Below are 27,459 nucleotides of genomic sequence, written 5' to 3'. Positions count from 1 at the left end.
TTAAATGACAGTGTAGAGTCTTATGAATAGGTATGAGTCGATTTTAATTCATTAAATTATACATTGCGTATAGACAAAATACAACACCCACACATGGACGCGGGGCCGCACAAGGTAAAAACAAACTGTGAAATGTGATTCAGTTCACTGGCATATATATCAAAATAATATAATATAAAAATAATTTTGCAAAATTATTGCTTTCCATCATCTGTCATATCAGTACGACCCTTCCAATGTCTCAACTCTGCAACTTATGTATCATCTAGAATTCCAAGTTTCCCACTTGTAAATAGGACTTCGCTTTATGTGTTTGGAACTGGTAATAATGATATTTCCCTCTCAACTTGAAGGGCACATAAGCTGCAAAACTCTCAAGGGGGAACCGTTAATGGCGAGAATTTTTTTTTCTTTTTTTATCCCCTTTTCTCCCTAATTTGGAATGCCCAATCACCACTACTTAGTATTTCCACGTGGTGGCGCGGTTACCTCAATCCCGGTGGCAGAGGACAAGTCTCAGTTGCATCCGCTTCTGAGATCGTCAGTCTGCTCATCTTATCACGTGGCTTGCTGTGCATGACACCGCGGAGACTCACAGCATGTGGAGGCTCATGCTACTCTCCGTGATCAACGCACAACTTACCACATGCCCCAATGAGAGCGAGAACCACTAATCACGACCACGAGGAGGTTACCCCATGTGACTCTACCCTCCCTAGCTACCGGGCCAATTTGGTTGCTTAGGAAACCTGGCTGGAGTCACTCAGCACACCCTGGATTTGAACTCGCGACTCCAGGGGTGATAGTCAACGTCAATACTTGCTGAGCTACCCAACGTTCAACTGTTCATCGAATGCATGCACAATAAATGCTAAGATTTGTAATTATATTTGGGTTTAGTTTTGATGACAAGAATGAGCTTATACTTCTTAAAATAATTTGAATCTCAGTGGCTCTACTCTGAAACAAGAAGACTTGTGGCTGTTCTGTGCTAATACGGGAGTACATACGGGCAGAAAATGGAAAGTGGGTCAGACTCGGGGAACGGAACGAGGGATGCTGGGAGAAGAGTGAAGGAGGTAATGAGAGAGAAATGTCCGCAAGGCATCAGAGAGAGAGAGAGAGAGAGAGAGAGAGAGAGAGAGAGAGAGAGAGAAACCTGCAGTCTTTATCTTTCATCCCTGCTAACATGACCTGACTCTCTCTCTCTCATGGACTTGCAGACTCTCCTGTGAGAAACATACACTAAACAATATCTGTAAAGGGGGGTTCAGTTATTCAGGTCTTTATGTAATGCAGATAATTATGGTTTTAGGTGTTTTTTAAATATATAATAGACATTATAGTATTATAAATTAGTTATAAAAGAATATCTAGTTGCCTTTGGCTGAATTTATGATCTATTCTGTACTGTAACACACAGTTTTATGCTTTTTGTGGTTTGTAGGTCCTGTATATATGTCCTGTATTTATACTTTGTTGTGTGGCTCTATTCTATTCTGTTCTATTTTACCAAATAGAATTAAATGAGGGAGGATTTTTTGGCCTTTCTTTGCTGTGACAGTTGTCTGGCTGTATTCATGGTAAGAATCTGTGGTATTACAGTAACTGACCCCCATACAGTTATTTCAGCTATAGTGAAATTATCTGACTGTTTCATTTTTTTTTTCTTTTCATTAAGACCAGAAAACACATGATGTTATAACACTTTGGTCCATTCAGTGTGTACTGTTAAGCTTTTTCCTGTTATTATGTGAGGGGCAGTGTCTACTCTCTCATCATAACCTGTGAAGAAATGAGTACGCACTTTACATCAGTGTTCACGTTAAACCTGTTGTGTTACTATATATTTTCAAAGTGCTTTATTGACCTGGTTTACATACAATATTGTAACTTGGGGAAAAAAATAACAGAAAAATAGCCATTAATTGTGTTAAAAAATTATATATGTGATTTTTGTAAACATTTTTCAAGGTAAAAATTTTTATATACATTTTATATATATATATATATATATATATATATATATATATATATATATATATATATATATATATATATATATATAGTTTTTTAACACAATGGCTATTTTTCTGTAGCCATATATATACACTCATGTTTTCAAGATGCAAATATTTTTAATACCTTTAACTTGATGGTTACACTGCTTGAAATTTTTAAGTTATTAAAACTTTTTTTTTTTTTTTAGTTAATAGTATAAATACTTTCAAAAATGTATGAAACCAATATGTACCTTATTTGTCAACAACCCATTTACAAGTATCCTCACAAAATGATTACCTACTGTATCACATACATGTAGTTAATTAGTATTACATAGTAATTACTATGTAATTACACTATAACACGATTAGTGCCAGTTTAAGTGTATATTGCTTACCAGATATTGCTTTGGATGCTTTTTTTGGTTCACAGCTCTCTCTCTCTCTCTCTCTCTCTCTCTCTCTCTCTCTCTCTCTCAGAGGAGGGGTGTAAAGGATTTTTGCTGCATGTTAACTGATTGGCTATCTTTTAGTTCTGTGCGCTTTGGATGTTGGAATATTTCTGGTCTTTAGGCGCGGACGGACAATACAGACAGACAGACGGACGGACAGTAGCCGTGCCGGGATCATGATGTCTCCGGGGGTCCTCATTGGTCTGTGGAGCTGCCGGGTCAGCGAGGAGAACGGGATCCGGTAATCCTGACGCCCCGCTCCATCCCAGCCCACACCCACGCAAAGAGCATCTGGATTTTGTGCTTGCAAAACGCGCGCTTGGCGATCGTGAGATCCCGATCTGATTCCCGGGGCATGAGAGCGCACGGTTCCGCGATGCTTCAGTGTCACCTGCGCGTCTGATGAATCCGCCCGCATCATCCGCAGCATGTCCTCACGGAAGATCTCCTCCGAATCCTTCAGTTCCATGGGCTCGGACTACCTGGAGAGCCCCGTCGAGGACGGAGAGTGCCCGTTCTCACGCGTCTTCTGGAACGGCCGGAGCCCCGTGGAGACGCTCTCGTGTCCGTTCGAGGAAGTGGCCGTCAGCAGACGGGTCGCCCGGCGCAAACGCGTTAATCTGGACTCGCTTGGGGAGAGTTTGAGACGGCTCACCTCACCCACGGTACCGAACCTTACTTTTACTTCATTTCTCATTCCACTGAACACATGAGTTCGGCGTAATGCAGATCTACTCCTGTTATTTCTTATGAGAGAAATGTTCCTTGTATGACAGAATCATCTGAAGTAATAGAATAGAGCCACATGGCATAGCATAAATACAGGCCATACAGTATATGCACAGTATATAATCTCCAAATATAACAAAATGATCAAAAGTCATGGAATAGAATAGAATTGAGGCAACAAATATGTTCCTGCTAATATACAGTATACTGTTTGTATTTATGCTTGTATATGGTGTCACATGGTGACTGTTAATGTGAAAGGTTGAGAACAGAAAAAGTCAGATTACCATCACCAGAGTAATTCATCAGCTCTCTGGACCCATTTCCACTAGTATTACTAGTCTAGATGCTGTCTGAGTACTGATGATGATGACAGTGATGGTGATGGATTTGACTGACAGCAGGAGAGCAGATTATACATCTTGTAAATCTCAGAGCCAGTGACAGCGCACATGTTCAAATGCTAAATCCCTTAGCTGTATGGACGCTCTCACAGTTTCAGTGTTTTTGAATAGAGAATAGATAGTTGTTTAGGCCCTGCTGTATGGGGTGTGAATGTACAGTATGAGCATGTGTTATTTCATAATTAGTCTGACTGCAACAACATCCATATGGATGTGTGTGTGTGTAGAAGGGCACAATATCCTCTTTACAACGGTCCTGGGTGTCTTTGGGTCTTTCGCTTTACACACAGACACACATTATACTGCTGTGCTGTGTTAGAGAGACTGTGTGCATGTATGTCTGCAGTCAGTGCATCAGAATGTCCTCTCTCTGTGATTCACTTGAGTGGATTCATCCTTATTTGTGTGTGTGTGTGTGTGTGGTAGAGAGACACTAGAAAATGTGGTTCATAGTGAACCAACTGCTCCAGTGGCATAAATCCAAAAGCTGTGTGTGTGTGGTAGAGAGACACTAGAAAATGTGGTTCATAGTGAACCAACTGCTCCAATGGCATAAATCCAAAAGCTGTGTGTGTGTGTGTGTATGTGTATGTGTGTGTGATCAAGCTGAAATATATAAAACAATTACAACATTCTTAGACTTGTTGTATACACACACACACACACACACACACACACACACACGCAGATAGTTGTCATTAAATGTGACATGCTACAATTCATCTGAAACTACTATAAACAATTTTTCCCCCAATTCTTCCATACTTATTATACAAGGCCGAGACAGCATGGACTTTTTGTACTCATAAAAAATCATTTTTCACACTGCAGGACTATTTAAGATAAACTTATGAAGCTAAAATGTGATTAAAAATGGTGACCTGTCACAGGACATATATACACATGCACTTTTACTTGTTATATACATTTTAACATAAAATCTAAAATCAAAGTTTAACAGTATGTCAACTCTATTATGTCTAGACAGGATATTTAGGTGCTGTTTAGAGCAACATTAGCATTGACTGATCATTGGTATTTCTTGTGTAGTCTTCACACACACACACACACATACACACACTAGTAAACAGTAACTGCCTTAAAGGGATAGTTCACTCAAAATAAAAATCTGTCATCTACTCACCCTCATGTTGTTCCAAACCGTATGACATTTTGTGGAACACAATAAGAGTTGTCAGTCTCCATTCACTTACATTTCACAGTTCACCTACAATGGAAGTGAATGGTGACTGAGTCTAACAGCGTGTATAAAACCCTTTGGTTTTGATGTGAACGCTTAGCGTCTGCATACTGTCGAACGCAAGCCTATCAAAGTACACTTCATTTGACTGTGCTCTCATACGCAGGTGGCTGGTGTATGCGCACTACGACTGCTATCAGATACTGGACTATTTCTCTACAAGAGTTTAGACCCATAAAGAGTTATACACATGCAGGTATATCCTGACCTCACACGCGTTCTTGATGTGCACATCCACTGTTGTTGTTTTAACCTTCATTTACTGTTGTTTAGTGGCGATTATATCTTGTTCTAGCTCTTCTTCATGACAGCAACAACTCAGTTGTGAGTGTTGCCACCTTGTGCACCCACATTCTGCGCGTTTAGAGTATGCATGGTTAGAAAAATGGGGCTGTGTGCGTTCAGTGCTCGAGCACTGCTGATGATGAAATTTGCTTCACTCATCCTGAATGCGGACACTTAGAGTTCACGTCAGACAGAAGTATACTTTGGGCTTAGCATTACCTTTTGCCTTCCATGATTGGAACTACATGAGGGTGAGTAAATGATGACACTCAATATTGATTCTCATTGGGTTCTTTTAAATGTAATACCATCATTTATTTACTAGTACTCTAATACATTGCTAATACCATGAAATCTGCAAACATTAAAGGCAGTACAACAAAATAATGAGATTTTGAGGGAAAAATGTGCTTTTACTTGTCATATTTACTTACACATGTGAAAATTACATGTAATATCAAAATGGGATTTTTAAAAAGTTTCCTTATTTCTTTTGATTCATGAGGTCATGGGTTTTGTGAGATTTACCCTTTTGCCTTATCTGACACTTTGAGTGTGCACACAGCACTGTCTTCATGCTACTGCAGTGTTAATGTTAGAATTAATCATGTTCAGTATTACGAGAGAGAGAGAGAGAGAGATTCGCACTCTGAGAGATTTGACCAGGTAACGCTGGATTTGAGCTATTAGGAGATTTGCTGAAATGAGGATTTTGATTGGTATATTGTTGCTGTGGTTGGGTGATAAAGGCAGTTGATTAGATAAGGCTTAAGGGTATATTCTATTACAGGTAGATCAGCACTGTAAATCCCTTTAAAGATGCAATGAGACACACAACACAAACACAGACAAATCCAATATAGCCCGATTGGTTTACAAACCGGCTGTCACCATTTATATAAGGCATTTAATGCATTGCTTTTACCCAGTTCAAGAAAGTGCAGAATGACAACTTGGTTTTATTAGTTCAGACTTAAATTATAGCTCTTTGAAACTGTATACAATTACATTTATAATGTGTAGAAGTGCATTTCCCTTTCATGAGAGCACTGTGGCGGTACCATGTTGTAATGATGATATCAGATGGTAATTACACAGTAGTACTATGGTATTACAAGCATTATAGTGTCCAAAAAAACATGGTAATACATTTTTGTAAGCTCATTTTCTAGAATAAATAAAAGCATTTTCTGTATTATTGTGGTAAATGTGTCACTAGGGAGCAGTCTAAACCAGGTCGGTCAGTATGACGTTTTGGACTCTTTGTGTCTTTTGAATGATGCTTTTTGTTTTTTTAGCCTTACTGAAATAGTTCGCCCAAAAAGGAAAATTCTGTCATAATTTACTCACCCTAATGTTGTTTTAAACCCATATGACTTACTTTCTTCTGAGGAAGACAAAGGAGATGTTATGCAGAATGTATGTGCTGCTCTTTTCCATGCGATAAAAGCAATGGGCCATTGATAAACAAAGTTGTTTGAAGGATAAAAATGTTAAGTCTTTAAAAAATGTAGTTCAAAACAGATGAATCAAGTTTGTAGAAATGCATTTTTTGTGTTCATGTTGGTTTCATACATTTTTAAAAAAATATACATATATATACATACATACAGTGTTTGGTGTAATGCATTACTAAGTAATTAATTACTGTAATTAAATTACTTTTTAATTAAAAAAATAAAGTAGGGGATTACTCATTTAATTACAGTTACACTTCTGATGTAATTGCATTAAATACTGTATAGACTCTAGAACAATTCTATATAAAACAATATTGAATTTAAATTCGAAATTTAACGTTTAATGATAAAATATATGTTTTCAAAATATTCATTAAATAGTCATGATGGTCTAAAAAGGTCCTCTCTGTTTTATTTTTTTTTTTAAAGAAATAATAATAGATTATTCCAAACTACTTATGCCAACATTTCAGAAATTTCAGCTTTTAATGAGACTTATTTTCTTTATAATAATTTTATTGTCTCCATACAGTTACACCACTTAGACATTTTGTTTTTCCTTTTAAGGAAAAATTAATTTCATTTCTTAAACTTTGTTGTGCATGTCGTTTTTCTTGGTACTTTGGTTTAACTTCTGATTTTGAAGTGTCTGACATTGCTTATAAAAGCTCCCGCAAAACAACTCGGGATGTAAAGGTTTTAGAAATTTTGTGATTTCCTAGCAAAGAAAAAGGACAGTTTTGGCTACACACTCTCATGGTGAAATCGTAAGAATTCATATGACTTTTCTAAATTTGGCTAATTCGTATGATATCGTACGACTGCACTCGTTTGAATTCCTACGACTTTCACTACAGCCAATGATGTCGCTGGACATCATTTCAATCTAATATGTGACAATTACTTGCTTCTGTCACACACAACAGCTTCCTATCATGTTTACACACTCTACTGATTGGTTAAGTTTAGATAAGGGGTTTGGGTAAGGGCGTAATATTAATAAGTATGTCCTTAACGCCTCATGCACGAAACTCGCGCTTACTTCTGCATTAGACATCTGGGCATTTGCACATGATGAAATCATACAAATTTACAACAAACTCATAGGAAATCATACAAAATAGCCAACTCATAAATTATGTACGAATTTTCATGATACTGGGTTGGTTTTGCTCCCGTTTGTCAGTGGATCAAGCTTTGCTAGTGTCACTTTATCTTTGGTGAACTCACTGCATTTTTGTTTTGTTTTGGTTTTTTTAGACACAGACAATTCATTTGGCCCTGCAGAGAACGGTGGATTTTTACAGACAGAGAGAAATCAGGTACACATACAGACACATTACCCCAGAAGAGAGAAAATGTTTTAATACTTTTTAACAACCCTGTTATTTCTCCTAAACATTGGCATTAAATGTAGTGCAGTGTAAATAAAGACTTTTGTTGAATTTTTCTGTTCTCTGATTTTTCTCCTGATCGCAATAATTTTTCAAACATTATTATTATTTAACAAATAATTGAACTATGCAATACACATTAATTGAATAGCTTTGCACCATTTCTGTACAGTGGCTCCAACAAGTATTTGGACATTTAAGCACACTTAAAAATGTCTGAATGTCATTTCATTAGATACACTCAAATCATTTTAAGATTTATGTGTTTCAATTTAATAACAAAATTCCATCAAATTGAATAGAATAATTTTTAATAAAATAAAATAAAGTTTTATTAATTTAATTGTGTTTAACATTACACAATTCAATCTGATGGAATATTATGAAATTGACGTACATTTTAAAAATAGGCTAAAATAATTTATTTAGTGTAACAAAGTATCTAATAATATAATGTATGGCTTAAGTGTCAAAATACTTTTGGGAGGCCACTGTTTGTATACAGTACAGTATGTAGCTCATTTGATTCTATGTTTCTCTTTATTTTTAAATGAATTTTAGGAGAAACATCTGAGAAGTTTCAAACTTAAAAACAGAACTGACTTCTCCTAATCCCAATATGACGGAGCAACCTCAGGGATATTTGGTTAGATTTTGTCTAAATCTATGGTAAATGTTAATTCATCTCTTTTTCTTTCTTGCAGTGGACAAGAGTTTGTAAGAAGCATGTCAGAAGAGCAGAAGTTTTTGTTTGATAACTCGCGCTGTGACAGCCAGTCCGACATCTCAGGAATATTGAAATACACAGCAACTATTTTAGGTATGTACACACACATCGATGGCAAAAAATTGACCTCAATACAGTCTCACTCACACCAGCTGCACACCAAGACACACACGCCATTCTCAGCGCTCACTCCCTAAAACTCACTCCATAGCTGCAGTCTCCATTCCCGAGCTGTTGCTAAGATACTAACTCTGCCACCCCTAACGAGAACACGTTTATAAATAAACCGCAATGAGCCATTTGAACTGAGCCATGCCCAGCTAAGCCTACTGCGTGGATCTCGTTTTTTTTTTTTTTTGCAGCAGAGCACATCATCGTCATTTCAGAGTGCACTTATGTTGCAGTTATTGATTGTTTTGGTGATCGATTGTTTCTCTGTGTGTAGCCAGACCCTTAAACTTTTCATCTTTATTTAAAAGCTTGTTTAAAAAAAAATAGCAAGCTTAATAAAATATGAGTTAATAAAAAAGAGAAAGATAGAATAGAAAGAAGTATAATTTGTTGAAAGCTGTTTTGTTGCTACTAACACCACATCCACACAAATCCGTTTTTATTTTCCCAACGTCATAGTTTTACAAAGTACGCGGTATGGGAGAACATTTTCTAAATGCTCCATTTTCGATGGAGGATAACGCCATTATAGTGTGGATAAGAGGCGTAAACATAGCAAAATTAATGCATTTTCAAATTAAAACATATTAGTTTTTTAGATTAATAACTTTCTGTTTTCTGTGGAGGAAAACGGTAGTGTTAATGAGAGGTGTAAATGTAGCGCAGTGAATGTGCGAATAACAAAATAAAAATAATACAAATAATGTGGCAATGGAGAATGCTTTCCAAACATTCAATTTTCAGTGGAGGAAAAGGCCTTCTAGTGGGGATGAGAGGCGTAAATGTAGCGAAATTAATGCGTTTTGAAAACGAAAATGTATTAGTACGCATACAAACTAATCCATTTAAATTTTAAACCTATTTGTTCCATTTCCTAAAATCATCGTTATTTGGAGTACGCATTAATGGAGAGTGTTTTCGGAATGCTCCGTTTTCAGTGAAGGAAAACAGTGTTCTAGCGTGGATAAGAGGTGTAAACACTGCAAAATTAATGCGTTTTCAAATGAAAACGTTTAAGTGTGGACAAGGCCTAGATGTGTCATATAAAACAAATAGTTCTGATTCTAAATTCTGATTGGTTGAGCTGTTCTCAACAAAGTTGTAAAATATCAATAAACACACACCGCACCTTCGATATTAAAGTTGCTGTATTACGAAACAATTGTGTTTTGTTGCTTCTAAATGTGTCATACCTGATGGAAATTGCTCTTTAGCAATAGAAAATTATGCAATTATGCAAATAATTTTTTTTTTACCTCCTGCTTTCTGTGGGCGGTAACAGTGATTAATAATTAATCTAATAATTAACTACACAAGGCAAATAGCTAATAGCAAATAGTTTTAAGAATAAGTTGAGTTTTGGCAAGTTTATAAAGGCACCAAAAAGAATGACACTGCTAAAATATAAATACACATGATACCCATTTATTGGCAGGTTAAACAGCTGATTGGTTGTGGGTGCTTAATGAATAAGATGCAGGATTTACAATGAAATACCACTTGCTATAGTGGCGCCACTATTTATTGAAATTTTCCAGCCTTATCTCATAAAAAATTGGGTTAGGGTTAGCATGACTGCGGCTACATTTTTGCAAAATGGTTCATTAAATGTGTTACAGCAGTTCTGAGATAAAATGTCCACTATGGCGCTAAAAGTGACTTAAATGTTCTCCCAAACAGATGAGATTTTTAAGGTTAACACTTTATCGAGTTTAAACCAACAAAACCTCCCTACCCTGAACTTAAACCTAAACATAACCGATAGTGTTAATCTGACACTAAAATTGCTAATTGTAATTGCTGAAGCAACCACATATTTTGTGGTGCTTCCATAACGCTTTCGGCTCACGTTAACTCGTGTGCTCTTCAGGACTCATAACCCGGTCCTTTGCATCGCAAGTACAATACTCTATCAGTTGAGTTACCGCACAATTTGATAGAGTGTCCAAACAAGCTTGTAAATGTCGTTGGTTATGTTATGCAAACATTAAAATGCATCACCTTACAAGTCTTACAAGTCACATCTAAAAGTGTTTAGATGTCATAAGATAGCATTGTGTGAGGAACAGGGCAAAAAAATAAGTCTTTATGAACTTTAAGTCTGCCATTTTACACATGATTTGAGTGAAAGTGAATAAAAGTCATTGTTGTTGATATATTCAATGCTCAACGTAAAAATAATTTTGCAAAAATGTAGGTGTCGGAACTGCATCTGTTTTACAATATAATATAACACAATATAATGTTTTTTATTGTGTTACTTTGCACAGGTGTGGACTTCGCCTCTGTACGGGGCCGATTTGGTGAGGAATTCTTCGGTTTGTGTCTAGAGGAGAACGAGAGGGTTCTACGATCTCTCGGTGGGAACCTGCAGGATTTCTTCAACGGTTTCGACGCTCTTCTAGAACACATTAGAACGTCCTGCGGGCGACGAGCTACATCCGAGGCCCCCTCTTTCCTATGCAAAGATGCTCCTCAGGAGAACGAAGAATCGAATGGAGAGAGAGATGGAAGACAGACTCTTCTCCTCCATTGTTTCAACCCCGACCCCACTGTGGGTGTGGCAATGCTGGGGTTGATTCGAGCCGCCGCTCGACGAATCTATCAATTGGACGTTTCGGTGGAGGAAGCTCCTCCCACTTGGCTGCACACAGCCAATGAGGATGGAGAGCTCTCAGTGGACTCCTCCCCCTCTTCATCCCCATCTCCGCCCTCTTTGTCCTCTCCATCCTGTTTGTCCTTCCTCATCAGAGAGATTCGGACTCAACCTACATCTTCGTCATCTTCATCCTTATCCTCGCACCCCACCACCGCATCTCGGCAGCTTTCGCGCTCACCGCTGGACCTACGGATCAGCTTGAGCACATTTTGCAGAGCCTTCCCCTTCCATCTGGTGCTGGGACCCAACATGGAGGTTCTGCAGGTCGGAGAGGGGCTCCGTAAACAGGCCAAGATCGACCCGCACCGAACACTCACCTTCAGCAACAGCTTTGAGTTGGTTTCTCCCAGAATACCCTGCACGTTCCAGAACATTCTACAGCGGCTGTCCACACCATTCACCATTCGAACACGACCAGACGGATCAGCACTCGACAGCAAGGAGAAGGTAAGATGTGTTCTGATGTTATGAAATGGTTGCTTAACTGAATTTGTTTCTTTAGGTCCAAAACATACTCTTCGCATGTGTGTTAATGCAAACGCTTCTGTCTACGCTAGTTTGATTTAGTGTGAAATAACACTAGTTACTAGGGTTCCCTCTCGGGTTGCCAACTTTTTTGCCAAGCTTATACGGGATGCTTGAGCATATTGAGCACTTTAATATGAGATGGGGGTCCGTTCTTACGCGTTTCAGTGCCAAAATATGAGACGTCTCAGCTAAATGGGCTAGTTGGCAACTCTAGTTCCCACGGTCATGGAAAACTTGTAAATATCAGCTCATTTTGTAGCTGTTTTTCAAGCTCAGAAAAGTCATGGAAATTAATAAACTCCGAATGGAAATGTAATTACAGTTTCTATAGAGAACAGTTTTCTTGTTATGCTCTGCTCTAAAATATATATATATAAAAATCTAAAGTAATGTGTGATTGTCTCTTTTCAATAAATCACTTGAACTGATTCACAAATTGGTCTGAATTATTAATACACAAATTGGTATCAATTTGAACTATTATTAAAAATCTCAGTACAGTAATCTCAAATGACCAAAAAGTGAATTGGAAAGTCATGGAAATCTACTGGTCAAAAAGTGTGGAAACCCTGAATTTCACAATTCATAACCCAAAACAAGTATGCATTGCATTCTCAGTGTTGCCACAAGGGGCACTATAGCGGACATTAGCTTATACTGTATGCTTCTATGGTTACATCTTTCTTTCAGGTCAACTTCTTTCATGGTAGAGCAACAGAGAATCTTTTTTGAGGTTTGCACCTTAACCCGGCCAATATCCGAGACTGTGTGACCCGACAAGATCCAACCGGTAACATCACACTTTAAGCCCGAACCTGAAATCGCTCACTCTTTTAAAGGAATAGTTCACCCAAAAATGAAAATTCTCTCATCATTTACTCACCCTCATGCCATCCCAGATGTGTTTGACTTTCTTTCTTCAGCAGAACACAAATGAAGATTTGCTTCATTCGCTGAACTCTGTAGGTCCATACAATGTAAGTGAATGGTAGTCAGAACTCTGAAGGTCCAAAAAGCACAGACAATCATAGTAAAAGTAACCCATATGACTCCAGGGGTTAAATTCACGATACAATCACTTTGGGTAAGAAACAGATCAATATTTATAAATAATAAACTATTCCTTTAAAAAAAAAAAAATTAGAAGACAGCACCGGTGCACACAAAATCACTTTTGGTTTGAACAGCCCCTAACTTGTCTGTTCGAGTGAGTCTGCATGTGAGTGAGCGCGAGTGCAAGAAACACGTTATGCTAAAATGAAAAAAACATATATAAGGGTCTATATATCTTATTAAATATATATTACAATATCAAAATATTTATTACAATAATCATTTTAATTAAATACAAACCCAACCTGAACCCGAAGTTTGAAGAAATACTGACCCTAATCCGGCCCTAAACCTGGCGGATTGCAGGGTCCCGTAAGGTCTCGGCAGAGTTCTAAATCTTGCCAATCAAGTTCTGCTCACCAACAGAAAAATGTACATTCTCAGAGAACAGTGAGATTCAATTGCAAATTGCACAATTCATAACCCAAATGTACGTTGCATTTTTAGTGATGCCACAAGGGGCGCTATAGCGGAAATTTGCACAAACGGTCTGCTTCTATTGTTAGCTTTTTCAGATCAACTACTGTCATAGCAGTGTAACAGAGAATCTCGCTATGCAAGTTAGCTGAAGTTATTCACCATGAAGTTACTCACCAGCAAATTGTGATTCTGGAATTTAGGGCTTTATTTTGGTTCCGCGTCATTTAGCAGGTGCTTTTATTTTTATCCAGAGTAACTTACAGCATGCTGATCCAAGGAACAGTCTGTCCCACTGGAGATGTCAGTGCCTTGCTCAAGGGTACAATGCTGATTGTGTTTGGAGAAACTTAGTAACAAAGATCTTTTCTTCTAGCTGTGTTTGTGTGTGTTTGTGTCTGGTGGGTACTGGAGTGAGGACCATTAAATATTAATAAAATAAATAATTAGCTTAACACAGTGTGCGATGCAGTGTAACAAAACGAAATACTGCCCCTAATAATCAACAGTGAATTTGCAGTATAGACATCTTCATTTATTATAATGGGAATGATCTAGATTTGTCGCATTGCATCTTGTTGCTCGCTTGCAGTTTAGACATGGTGTAAAAGTACATTCACAATGAAAGCGATTTGTAACATCAAAGCGATCAAAAGTCATACATTTTAAATGCGAGATGCCGATTTGAGGCAAAATAAACTGCAGCGACTGTTGGCGATGAATCAAATTTGAGCAGAGTTTAACTTTATGTAAATGAGCAGTGATTTAATGCAGCGACTACCAATGGGAGTGAAGACAGTGGAGCTGACACGGTCTCCTGATACAGTTAGATTATGTAGTCAAGGCAATAAACTAATGACTAACAACCAATGGTACAGTGACTTGGCGACCTCCAGTGATTTAATAGCTGTTAGTGTAAACATATTGTAAAAAAGTTCTTAGTTTTCGTGACAAGGAAGCGGGTGACGGCGAGATCCAACTCAAAAGGGCTTTATTTCCCACAGCTTCACAGTCTCTCTATATATTCCACTTTTCAGTGGTCACACTCAAATTAATGCTTTTCAGCACAATACAAATCGCACTCTGGAACACTCTGCTCCGTGCAGCTCTCTCTCTCTCTGCCTCACTGGCATCTGGCTCGCTCTTACAAGCCCATCTCCACTCTCGCTGCAGTGACAAACAGCTGTTAGAGATAATCATTGCCAGATGATGATCCTTACCTTTCTCATCTCCTGATCTCGCTCTCCATTCACATACCGGTGCTTAACCACACCCCCACCACCAGTTACCTCCATCACCTGACTCAGGCCGGGGAGCCATCTGGCCTGCCCAGTACTCCCCCCCATTTCTGGAGAAAAATCCATGACAGCCATCTGTGCCCCCGGTCTGTGGACCACCTTGTACTTAAAAGGCTGAAGAGCCAGATAGCAACGGATGATCCACGCGTTGGTATCCTTCATGCGATGGAGCCACTGGAGCGGGGCGTGATCCGAATAGAGGGTGAAAGCCTGTCCCAGGGATGAGGACTGCCCACTTGATGGCCAGTCACTCCTTCTCAATGGTACCTCGCCTCTCTCGCCGAAAGCTTATGGCCGATGTATAGCACCAGGCGCTCCTCCCCCTTGACCACCTGGGACAACACAGCTCCCAACCCCCTGTCCGACGTGTCGGTCTGTCCAACAAAATGGAGAGAAAATTCAGGAGCATGTAACAACGGCCCACCGAAAGCCTTCACCTGCATAAAAGCCTGTTTGCACAGCTCCGACCACTGGACCGGGTCTGGGCTCCCTTTTTAGTGAGATCAGTCAGCGGACTGGTGACATCCGAATAATTAGGCACAAACCTCCTATAATAGCCAGCCAGCCCCAGGAACTGTCTCACCTCCTTTTTGATCTTGGGTCTCGGGCAGGCCGCAACCTCTGCGGTCTTATCAATTTGGGGGCGCACCTGCATGTGACCCAAGTGGAACCCCTCATACCATACCTCCACCCGTCCAATTGTGCACTTCTTGGGGTTTGAGGTGAGTCCCGCCTGTAGCAGCGACCTCAGAACTGCCCTTAGATGCTGCATATGCCGCTGCCAATCATTACTGTATGTAATGATGTCATCCAGATAGGCAGCAGCATACGCAGAGTGTGGTCTGAGGACTCGGTCCATAAGGCGCTGAAACGTAGCCGGGGCCCCAATCAAACTGAACAGAATGGTCACGAAGTGGTGCAAGCCAAATGGTGTGGAGAAGGCTGTTTTCTCACGGGACATTGGTGTTAAGGGGATCTGTCTATAACCCTTCGTTAAATCCTGTTTCGAATAAAAGCGAGCTGTACCCAACCGATCGAGCAGTTCGTCAATATGAGGCATTGGATACGCGTCAAATTTAGATACCGCATTGACTTCTATAATCCACACAGAACTGGACTGAGCCATTGCTCTTCGGAACCAGCACCACTGGGCTGGCCAAGTCACTGTGGGATTCTTCTATTTCCCCCATATCCAGCATGGCTTTGGCGACAGTGGTACTGGAGAGGGAGGAGCTCGGGCTGGAGGTGAACTTAAAAGCCAGTTGCCATGCTGGATATGGGGGTAATAGAAGAATCCCACAGTGACTTGGCCAGCCCGGTGGGATTCTTCTTTTTGGCGATTGGCTTTTAAGTTCACCTCCAGCCCGAGCTCCTCCCTCTCCGGTACCACCATCGCCAAAGCCACGGGAACCACCTCCCTCCACGGTTTTAAGAGGTTGAGGTGTTAAATTTGCCGTGCTCTGCCCCATCCGTTCATATAACCTCATAATTGGACTTTATCTCCCTGTGTAAATTCCCGTAGCCAAGCTCCCCTGTTATACAGCTGGGACTGACGTTCTTGGGCCTGTAGCAAATTCTCCTGTGATAGTTGCCCCAATGTGTGGAGTTTTGCTCTCAGGTCAAGAATGTATTGAATTTAATTTGAACTGTTTGAAGGTCCCTCCTCCCAATTTTTCCTCACGACATCTAAGACACCACAAGGCTTATGCCCATACAACAATTCAAATGGGGAGAACCCCGTGGAGGCTTGCGGGACCTCCCGTACTGTGAATAACAGGGGTTCAAGCCACTTATCCCAATTCCGAGCATCTTTGTGCACGAACTTACGTATCATGTTTTTCAGGTTTTTTTTACATTAAATTAAAAGGAAGCGGGAGACGACGAGATCCAACTCAAAAGGGCTTTATTTCCCACTGCTTCACAGTCTTTATATATATTCCACTTTTCAGTGGTCACACTCAAATTAATGCTTTTCAGCACAATACAAATCACACTCTGGAACACTCTGCTCGGTGCAGCTCTCTCTCTCTGCCTCACTGGCATCTGGCTCGCTTTTAAAAGCCCTTCTCCACTCTCACTGCAATGACAAACAGCTATTAGAGACAATCATTGCCAGGTGATGATCCTTACCATTCTCATCTCCTGATCTCGCTCTCCATTCACATACCGGCACTTAACCACGCCCCCCACACATATATTAACACTGTCATAAGGCATGACACTACAAATTTTCTGTCCTTAATGAAAATGAAATACTACACAATGTGACAGAATCACAGCCAATCAGAACATACTTGGTTTAATATACAGCTTTGTGGAGGTGTAAGTGAAGCTATCTCCTAATTAGAATGCTGTCTCTACTTAGTGTACAAGATTAGAATTACTGTGTCCCAAATAATAGCATGTTGAAAATAGTACAGTTGTGCTCAAAAGTGTGCATACCCTGGCAGAAATTGTGAAATTTTGTCTTTTATTTAAGGATAGTGATCATATGAAGACATTTATCGTCACATAGTTGTTTGGCTCCTTTTTAAATCATAATGATAACAGAAATCACCCAAATGGCCCTGATCAAAAGTATACATACCCTTGAATGTTTGGCCTTGTTACAGACACACAAGGTGACACACACAGGTTTAAATGGCAATTAAAGGTTAATTTCCCACACCTGTGGCTTTTTAAATTGCAATTAGTGTCTGTATATAAATAGTCAATGAGTTTGTTAGCTCTCACGTGGATGCACTGAGCAGGCTAGATACTGAGCCATGGGGAGCAGAAAAAAACTGTCAAAAGACCTGCGTAACAAGGTAATGGAACTTTATAAAGATGGAAAAGGATATAAAAAGATATTCAAAGCCTTGAAAATGCCAGTCAGTACTGTTCAATCACTTATTAAGAAGTGGAAAATTCGGGGATCTCGTGATACCAAGCCAAGTTCAGGTAGACCAAGAAAGATTTCAGCCACAACTGCCAGAAGAATTGCTCGGGATACAAAGAAAAACCCACAGGTAACCTCAGGAGAAATACAGGCTGCTCTGGAAAAAGACGGTGTGGTTGTTACAAGGAGCACAATATGACGTTACTTGAACAAATATGAGCTGCATGGTCGAGTTGCCAGAAAGAAGCCTTTACTGTGCCAATGCCACAAAAAAGCCCAGTTACAATATGCCCGACAACACCTTGACACGCCTCAGCTTCTGGCACACTGTAATTTGGAGTGACGAGACAAAAATAGAGCTTTATGGTTACAACCTTAAGCGCTATGTTTGGAGAGGGGTCAACAAGGCCTATAGTGAAAAGAATACCATCCCCACTGTGAAGCATGGTGGTGGCTCACTGATGTTTTGGGGGTGTGTGAGCTCTAAAGGCACAGGGAATCTTGTGAAAATTGATGGCAAGATGAATGCAGCGTGTTATCAGAAAATACTGGCAGACAATTTGCATTCTTCTGCATGAAAGCTGCGCATGGGATGCTCTTGGATTTTCCAGCACGACAATGACCCTAAGCACAAGGCCAAGTTGACACTCAAGTGGTTACAACAGAAAAAGGTGAAGGTTCTGGAGTGGCCATCACATTCTCCTGACTTTAATATCATCGAGCCACTCTGGGGAGATCTTAAACGTGCGGTTCATGCAAGATGACAAAAGACTTAGCATGACCTGGAGGCATTTTGCCAAGACGAATGGGCAGTTATACCACCTGCAAGAATTTGGGGCCTCATAGACAACTATTACAAAAAACTGCACGCTGTCATTGATGCTAAAGGGGTCAATACACAGTATTAAGAACTAAGGGTATGCAGACTTTTGAACAGGGGTCATCTCATTTTTTTCTTTGTTGCCATATTTTGTTTTATGATTGTGCCATTCTGTTATAACCTACAGTTGAATATGAATCCCATAAGAAATAAAAGAAATGTGTTTTGCCTGCTCACTCATGTTTTCTTTAAAAATGGTACATATATTACCAATTCTCCAAGGGTATGCAAGCTTTTGAGCACAGCTGTATCTCCAAGGTTGGATACTCTTTTTGGAAATGTTCTTCTTTTATGTATTTTCAGCTAATATTACCCACAACCCTTGCACGACAGAAGAATTGGTGTTGTTATTTTTTTTTTTTTTGTGTGTTTTACTTTTTTAGGTGAATAAAATTGGCTAGAAATAAGATGCTGAAGCTGCTACACCTGGTTTTAATTGTACAACCCTAAAAGTGAAGTAGTAATAAACATTAAGTCAATAAATTAAGCTAGATGCTAATGCTCACCTCTCTCTCTCTCTCTCTCTCTCTCTCTCTCTGATTAGCACCTCTTGAGTGCAGATGTCTTTTTAAACCTCACCTCTTCATTCTTTTCCTCTTTATTCTGTCGTTCTTTGAGGGATGCTGCTGTCAGATGTGATGTGTGTAAATTTGGTCCGTCACAGAAAGCTGTTTGTTGTCTTTTGTTGTGTTGTCATGTAAAACGTCGCTACAGTTGAAAGCTCAGAATCAAGGTGGCTTTGCTGACAAAACATTATAAAAAATTAAACAGGGGAACAGACAATAAAATGAAAAGTCAAGTGTCAGTTCTAACAGCCTGCCATAATTCTCAGCACCTTTAATACACTTAGCGTAAACGGAAAGACAGAGTTTGTGGATTCATGATGTGTAAACAAACATGGCACCTATTAATGTCACTGTAATAGAATTAAATGTATTTATAACTATGTTAGTGGTGGGGATTTTGATACAACAGTGAATCAAATCTTTTTTTTAACTTTTTCACCAGAAATACCCATCCATCCCAACACATTAACACTGACTCAACAAATGGCGTGAGTTTGGGAGAGGACTGTCTATTTGTTTTATCACGGTAGATGGGGGGCGTATTCAGAAAGCTGTTTGAAAACAAAGTTTATTTTTGCAATTCCATTCTGTGGTGCTAGTGGCCCAAAAATAACTTTAAGGCCAAAGTATACTTTGTTTTTTTGTCATCAGCACAGTATGTGCGGACTGTCCGCTAGTTTTTCTAGACATGCGGACAGTTCGCGTCTTTGCACATCGTTGGCGCATGTGCCTGAAAGCATAGCACAAACATCGAGCTAGAGTTGCTCGAAGTGCTTGTATTTAAGTACATGTGTAGAGTATGTCTCAGGTGTTAGGCGATTTGCTTGTGCTAAAGTCATTCTTTAAAGGGTAAAAGGAATCAAAGCAGTCACATTCTTTACAAAGTTGTTCAGGACTGAAACACCATTAAGGCTCACTCTAGAATCTGATCTGAAAATCCATATGTACTCTAGGAAACAGTTTTAAACCAGATTATTTTATTTAAAATGTATCACTGTACATACTGTATATAACAGGTTTTGATCTTTTGGAATGTTCTGAAGTTAAGTATCTGGATCAAGGACATGATGATTTCCCTTACAAAAATCGAGAGTTAATGGCAAATTTGCCACTCATTATTTTCACATGCAAATGAGCTTGTGATTCGCTGCAAATGTTTGCCAGAAGTTTGCTGCACTTCACCGGACTGGTGAACCTGCAGCAAACCTTTGGCAAAAATTGACAATTTGCTGCAAGTTTGTGGCAAATTTGCCATGAACTCTCGATTTTTGTAAATGTATAGTTAATGAATCAATGTTTGGGGTTTGAACCTAAAACCTTTCTGTAACCAGCCTAGATAAATCAAATCAATAATGGACTACAGCACTTTCCAACTGGTGTTTGAAAACTGGAGTATGAGTACATTTTGATTTGCAGTTCCTGGAAAGTCTGAGAGAATCAGCAAATATGTTCATACTTTTTAATCATTTTCAACAAATAAAATGATAAATCTGGCCATAGATATATTTTGAAAGTATTATGCTTGGTGGCACATATGTGTCTGGGTTGTGATGATATATCCAGAATTATGCTGATATGGAAATCTTTGTTTCTGTGTCTGTATATGGGTGTGTATTGAAGTCAGAAGAAGCATATGTCTGTATCTCTGGGCTGATTATATATTTATTGTAGCATTCTATAAAAGGTTCCACTGCATTGAAGCTTGAACATCGGCCAGGACTGTTCCTGCAGTTTCCTCCTGCAGGATTCCACTGTGCTAAAACTCTGCATGATCTACTGAAGAGTTCTTCAACTGCTGGTTTAGTAAGGTGTTCAGTCTTGATGGTGTTCTGGTTTATTAAGGTGTTGAGTATTTACTCTGAGTATAGTATTGTTATTTAGTAACATGTTCAGTAACTTGCTTAGTATTTGCTTTGAGTTTGATGTTATTGTTTAAAAGCACGTTCCGTATTTACTATGAGTACTGTATTGTTGTTTAGTAACATGTTCAGTGTTTACTCTAAGTGTGATGGTCAGGATTTAATCTGATTGTTGTATTATTGTAACATGTAACATGCTTGGTATTTACTTTGAGTGTGATGTTATTGTTTAGTAAGGTTCAGTAACGGTCAGTATTTTCTCTGAGTGTGATTTTATTGTTTAGTAACATGTTCGGTATTTACTTTGAGTGTTGTGTTATTGTTTAGTAACATATTCAGTGTTTACTCTGAGGGTGGTGTTATTGATTAGTAACATGTTTAGTAATTTTTACATTTTATTTTTCAGATTTAGACTACTACCTCTACAAACCCATACCCATTGAAACATGATTTCATTTGCACATTCCTGTATAAAAACGCACATACAGTGTACTACTCATCTATATATTCATCTGTACAATACAGAAATACAGCAGCTAGACACAGAATTACAGGATATGTCATCAGAGGGCAAATGTGTGTGTGTGTGTGCGTGTGTGTGTGTACATGGTACATGTCCAAATACCATGGTAATATCATGGTACTTTTTTATGTGTTTTCGTGTAGGCTAATACATGTTTTGATACTCTTTTGGTTGGAAAATGAATTTACCTGCAGAAGTTGTTTACAAGCTGCAAATATGTTCAGTATTTACTCTAAATATGTTGTTGTTGTTTAGTAACATGTCTAGTAACATATTCAGTGTTTACTTTGAATGTGGTATTGTTGTTTAGTAACATGTTCAGGAACATGTTCAGTATTTACTCTGAATGTGGTATTATTTAGTAACATGTTCATTATTTACTCTGAATGTGGTATTGTTTAGTAACATGTTCAGTATTTACTCTGAATGTGGTATTATTTAGTAACATGTTCAGTATTTACTCTGAATGTGGTATTGTTTAGTAACATGTTCAGTAACATGTTCAGTATTTACTCTGAATGTGGTATTGTGTAGTAACATGTTCAGTAACATGTTCAGTATTTACTCTGAATGTGGTATTGTGTAGTAACATGTTCAGTAACATGTTCAGTATTTACTCTGCATGCGGTATTGTTTAGTAACATGGTCAGTAACGTTCATTATTTACTCTGAATGTGGTATTGTTTAGTAACATGTTCAGTATTTACTCTGAATGTGGTATTGTTTAGTAACATGTTCAGTATTTACTCTGAATGTGGTATTGTTTAGTAACATGTTCAGTAACGTTCAGTATTTACTCTGAATGTGGTATTGTTTAGTAACATGTTCAATATTTACTCTGAATGTGGTATTATTTAGTAACATGTTCAGTATTTACTCTGAATGTGGTATTGTTTAGTAACATTTTCAGTAACATGTTCAGTATTTACTCTGAATGTGGTATTGTGTAGTAACATGTTCAGTAACATGTTCAGTATTTACTCTGAATGTGGTATTGTGTAGTAACATGTTCAGTAACATGTTCAGTATTTACTCTGCATGCGGTATTGTTTAGTAACATGGTCAGTAACGTTCATTATTTACTCTGAATGTGGTATTGTTTAGTAACATGTTCAGTATTTACTCTGAATGTGGTATTGTTTAGTAACATGTTCAGTATTTACTCTGAATGTGGTATTGTTTAGTAACATGTTCAGTATTTACTCTGAATGTGGTATTGTTTAGTAACATGTTCAGTAACGTTCAGTATTTACTCTGAATGTGGTATTGTTTAGTAACATGTTCAATATTTACTCTGAATGTGGTATTGTTTAGTAACATGTTCAGTAACGTTCATTATTTACTCTGAATGTGGTATTGTTTAGTAACATGGTCAGTAACATGTTCATTATTTACTCTGAATGTGGTATTGTTTAGTAACATGTTCAATATTTACTCTGAATGTGGTATTGTGTAGTAACATGTTCAGTAACATGTTCAGTATTTACTCTGAATGTGGTATTGTGTAGTAACATGTTCAGTAACGTTCAGTATTTACTCTGAATGTGGTATTGTGTAGTAACATGTTCAGTAACATGTTCAGTATTTACTCTGAATGTGGTATTGTGTAGTAACATGTTCAGTAACATGTTCAGTATTTACTCTGCATGCGGTATTGTTTAGTAACATGTTCAGTAACATGTTCATTATTTACTCTGAATGTGGTATTGTTTAGTAACATGTTCAATATTTACTCTGAATGTGGTATTGTGTAGTAACATGTTCAGTAACATGTTCAGTATTTACTCTGAATGTGGTATTGTGTAGTAACATGTTCAGTAACGTTCAGTATTTACTCTGAATGTGGTATTGTGTAGTAACATGTTCAGTAACATGTTCAGTATTTACTCTGAATGTGGTATTGTGTAGTAACATGTTCAGTAACATGTTCAGTATTTACTCTGCATGCGGTATTGTTTAGTAACATGTTCAGTAACATGTTCATTATTTACTCTGAATGTGGTATTGTTTAGTAACATGTTCAATATTTACTCTGAATGTGGTATTGTTTAGTAACATGTTCAGTAACGTTCAGTATTTACTCTGAATGTGGTATTGTTTAGTAACATGTTCAGTAACGTTCAGTATTTACTCTGAATGTGGTATTGTTTAGTAACATGCACAGTAACATGTTCAGTATTTACTCTGAATGTGGTATTATTTAGTAACATGTTCAGTATTTACTCTGAATGTGGTATTATTTAGTAACATGTTCAGTATTTACTCTGAATGTGGTATTGTTTAGTAACATGTTCAGTAACATGTTCAGTATTTACTCTGAATGTGGTATTATTTAGTAACATGTTCAGTAACATGTTCAGTATTTACTCTGAATGTGGTATTGTGTAGTAACATGTTCAGTAACATGTTCAGTATTTACTCTGCATGCGGTATTGTTTAGTAACATGTTCAGTAACATGTTCATTATTTACTCTGAATGTGGTATTGTTTAGTAACATGTTCAATATTTACTCTGAATGTGGTATTGTTTAGTAACATGTTCAGTAACGTTCAGTATTTACTCTGAATGTGGTATTGTTTAGTAACATGTTCAGTAACGTTCAGTATTTACTCTGAATGTGGTATTGTTTAGTAACATGCACAGTAACATGTTCAGTATTTACTCTGAATGTGGTATTATTTAGTAACATGTTCAGTATTTACTCTGAATGTGGTATTATTTAGTAACATGTTCAGTATTTACTCTGAATGTGGTATTGTTTAGTAACATGTTCAGTAACATGTTCAGTATTTACTCTGAATGTGGTATTATTTAGTAACATGTTCAGTAACATGTTCAGTATTTACTCTGAATGTGGTATTGTGTAGTAACATGTTCAGTAACATGTTCAGTATTTACTCTGCATGCGGTATTGTTTAGTAACATGGTCAGTAACATGTTCATTATTTACTCTGAATGTGGTATTGTTTAGTAACATGTTCAATATTTACTCTGAATGTGGTATTGTTTAGTAACATGTTCAGTATTTACTCTGAATGTGGTATTGTTTAGTAACATGTTCAATATTTACTCTGAATGTGGTATTGTTTAGTAACATGTTCAGTAACGTTCAGTATTTACTCTGAATGTGGTATTGTTTAGTAACATGTTCAGTAACATGTTCAGTATTTACTCTGAATGTGGTATTGTTTAGTAACATGCTCAGTAACATGTTCAGTATTTACTCTGAATGTGGTATTATTTAGTAACATGTTCATTATTTACTCTGAATGTGGTATTATTTAGTAACATGTTCAGTATTTACTCTGAATGTGGTATTGTTTAGTAACATGTTCAGTAACATGTTCAGTATTTACTCTGAATGTGGTATTGTGTAGTAACATGTTCAGTAACATGTTCAGTATTTACTCTGCATGCGGTATTGTTTAGTAACATGGTCAGTAACATGTTCATTATTTACTCTGAATGTGGTATTGTTTAGTAACATGTTCAGTATTTACTCTGAATGTGGTATTGTTTAGTAACATGTTCAATATTTACTCTGAATGTGGTATTGTTTAGTAACATGTTCAGTAACGTTCAGTATTTACTCTGAATGTGGTATTGTTTAGTAACATGTTCAGTAACATGTTCAGTATTTACTCTGAATGTGGTATTGTTTAGTAACATGCTCAGTAACATGTTCAGTATTTACTCTGAATGTGGTATTATTTAGTAACATGTTCATTATTTACTCTGAATGTGGTATTATTTAGTAACATGTTCAGTATTTACTCTGAATGTGGTATTGTGTAGTAACATGTTCAGTAACATGTTCAGTATTTACTCTGAATGTGGTATTGTTGTTCAGTAACATTTTCAGTAACATGTTCAGTATTTACTCTGAATGTGGTATTGTGTAGTAACATGTTCAGTAACATGTTCAGTATTTACTCTGAATGTGGTATTGTTTTTCAGTAACATGTTCAGTATTTACTTTCACTGTAATGTTATTGTTAAGTAACATGTTCAATGTTTAGTTTAGTGTGATTGTTGTTGTTTAGTAACATGTTCAGTGTTTACTCTAAATATGTTATTGTTGTTTTGTAACATGTCTTAACATGTTCAGTATTTACTCTGAATATGGCGCTGTTTAGCAACATGTTCAGTCACATTCTCAGTGTTTACTTTGAGTGTGATGTTATTGTATAGTAACATGTTTATTTTGATTGTGATGTTTAGTAACACATTCAGTGTTTACTTCTGAGTGTGAAGTTGTTGTTTAGTATCATGTTCAGTGTTTACTTCTGGGTGTGATGTTGTTGTTTAGTATCATGTTCAGTGTTTACTTCTAAGTGTGACGTCGTTGTTTATTATCATGTTCAGTGTTTACTTCTGAGTGTGAAGTTGTTGTTTAGTATCATGTTCAGTGTTTACTTCTGGGTGTGATGTTGTTGTTTAGTATCATGTTCAGTGTTTACTTCTAAGTGTGACGTCGTTGTTTATTATCATGTTCAGTGTTTACTTCTGAGTGTGAAGTTGTTGTTTAGTATCATGTTCGGTGTTTACTTCTGGGTGTGATGTTGTTTAGTATCATGTTCAGTGTTTACTTCTGAGTGTGATGTTATTGTTTAGTATCATGTTCAGTGTTTACTTCTGGGTGTGATGTTGTTTAGTATCATGTTCAGTGTTTACTTCTGAGTGTGATGTTATTGTTTAGTATCATGTTCAGTGTTTACTTCTGAGTGTGATGTTGTTGTTTAATAACATGTTCAGTGCTTACTTCTGAGTGTGATGTTGTTGTTTAGTAAAATGTTCAGTGTTTAATTCTGAGTATGATGTTATTCAGTCACATGTTCATTATTTAATTAGAGTGTGATTTTATTGATTAGTAAGGTGTTCAGTACTTTTGAGTGTACGTTATTTTATAGTGGGGTGTTTTGTCTTTGACTGCAGTGTAGTGTTAAGTTTGATATGGTGTTTAGTATTTTGCTGCTGTTTGTTCTGATTCAGTCTCCTTTTAAGATCATTCATCATGAGTCAATTATAGAATCATGTAAATTTGGAACTAGAACTGGGACATTCCCGATGTTTATGTGCATGCGTGTGGAACACACACATGTTGGTGCAGCTATCATTATGAGGACTCTCCATAGACATAATGATTTTTATACTGTACAAACTATATCCCCTAACCCTACCCCTAAACCTAACCCTCACAGAAACTTTTTGGCATTTTTACATTTTCAAAAATAAAATAAAAACTTTTGTTTAGTATGATTTTAAAGCTGTTTGAATTACAGGGACACTAGGGGTGTCCTCATAAATCTCATTTACAAGGTTACCATAGAGACCTCAAAGTGATGTATGTAGGAGTCTGTGTGTGTGCTGTATGTTTATCTGTACATTGTACATGTATAGATCTGTGTATGTTTGATGATTGTGCAAAGCGTCAGGGTTACAGTCCTTTTATTGACATAGAAACAGTGAAGTTTGAAAGTCATGAGACAAAGAGAATAGAAGTGCACACACACACACACACACACACACACACACACACACACAGAGACCAGCCGTGCAGCTCGATGCATTATTTAAGCAGAACTCCCTATTTCTGCATAATACATCTACACAGCCAGGACCAGGCCAAAGATACACACACACTTTTGTAAACAGATACACTTCCTGTCTCCTCTAATTTATAATTGCCTTTACATTCACACCTAAAATGTATTTTTGCCTTTAACAGAACACGTTAACGCGCAACATTTCAGGCAGATGGCTGCGAATTCAAAATCTCCGTCCCGTTATGTAATGATATTGGCCGTGTCATTGTACACTTACACATGGGGATATGCTCACATCCCAGCCC

The 27,459-nt window shown here is 37.7% G+C and overlaps 1 protein-coding gene across 1 annotated transcript in view; it reads left to right on the top strand.

The window, feature by feature from the left end:
- Positions 1 to 2,586: 2,586 nt before the first annotated feature.
- The window catches only part of LOC127429606 (guanylate cyclase soluble subunit alpha-2-like), a 35,929-nt gene continuing 11,056 nt past the window's right edge, over positions 2,587 to 27,459 (top strand). Inside the window, exons 1-4 of the mRNA XM_051678728.1 lie at positions 2,587 to 3,120; positions 7,855 to 7,916; positions 8,693 to 8,808; positions 11,157 to 11,992. Coding sequence (XP_051534688.1) covers positions 2,884 to 3,120; positions 7,855 to 7,916; positions 8,693 to 8,808; positions 11,157 to 11,992 — 1,251 coding nt within the window. The 5' untranslated portion in view covers positions 2,587 to 2,883. The remainder of the gene's footprint in view (positions 3,121 to 7,854; positions 7,917 to 8,692; positions 8,809 to 11,156; positions 11,993 to 27,459) is intronic.

This window comes from Myxocyprinus asiaticus, chromosome 39 (genome assembly GCF_019703515.2).
Source record: "Myxocyprinus asiaticus isolate MX2 ecotype Aquarium Trade chromosome 39, UBuf_Myxa_2, whole genome shotgun sequence".
Taxonomy (NCBI): Eukaryota; Metazoa; Chordata; class Actinopteri; order Cypriniformes; family Catostomidae; genus Myxocyprinus; species Myxocyprinus asiaticus.
This window is presented reverse-complemented; position numbering and strand designations above follow the sequence as displayed.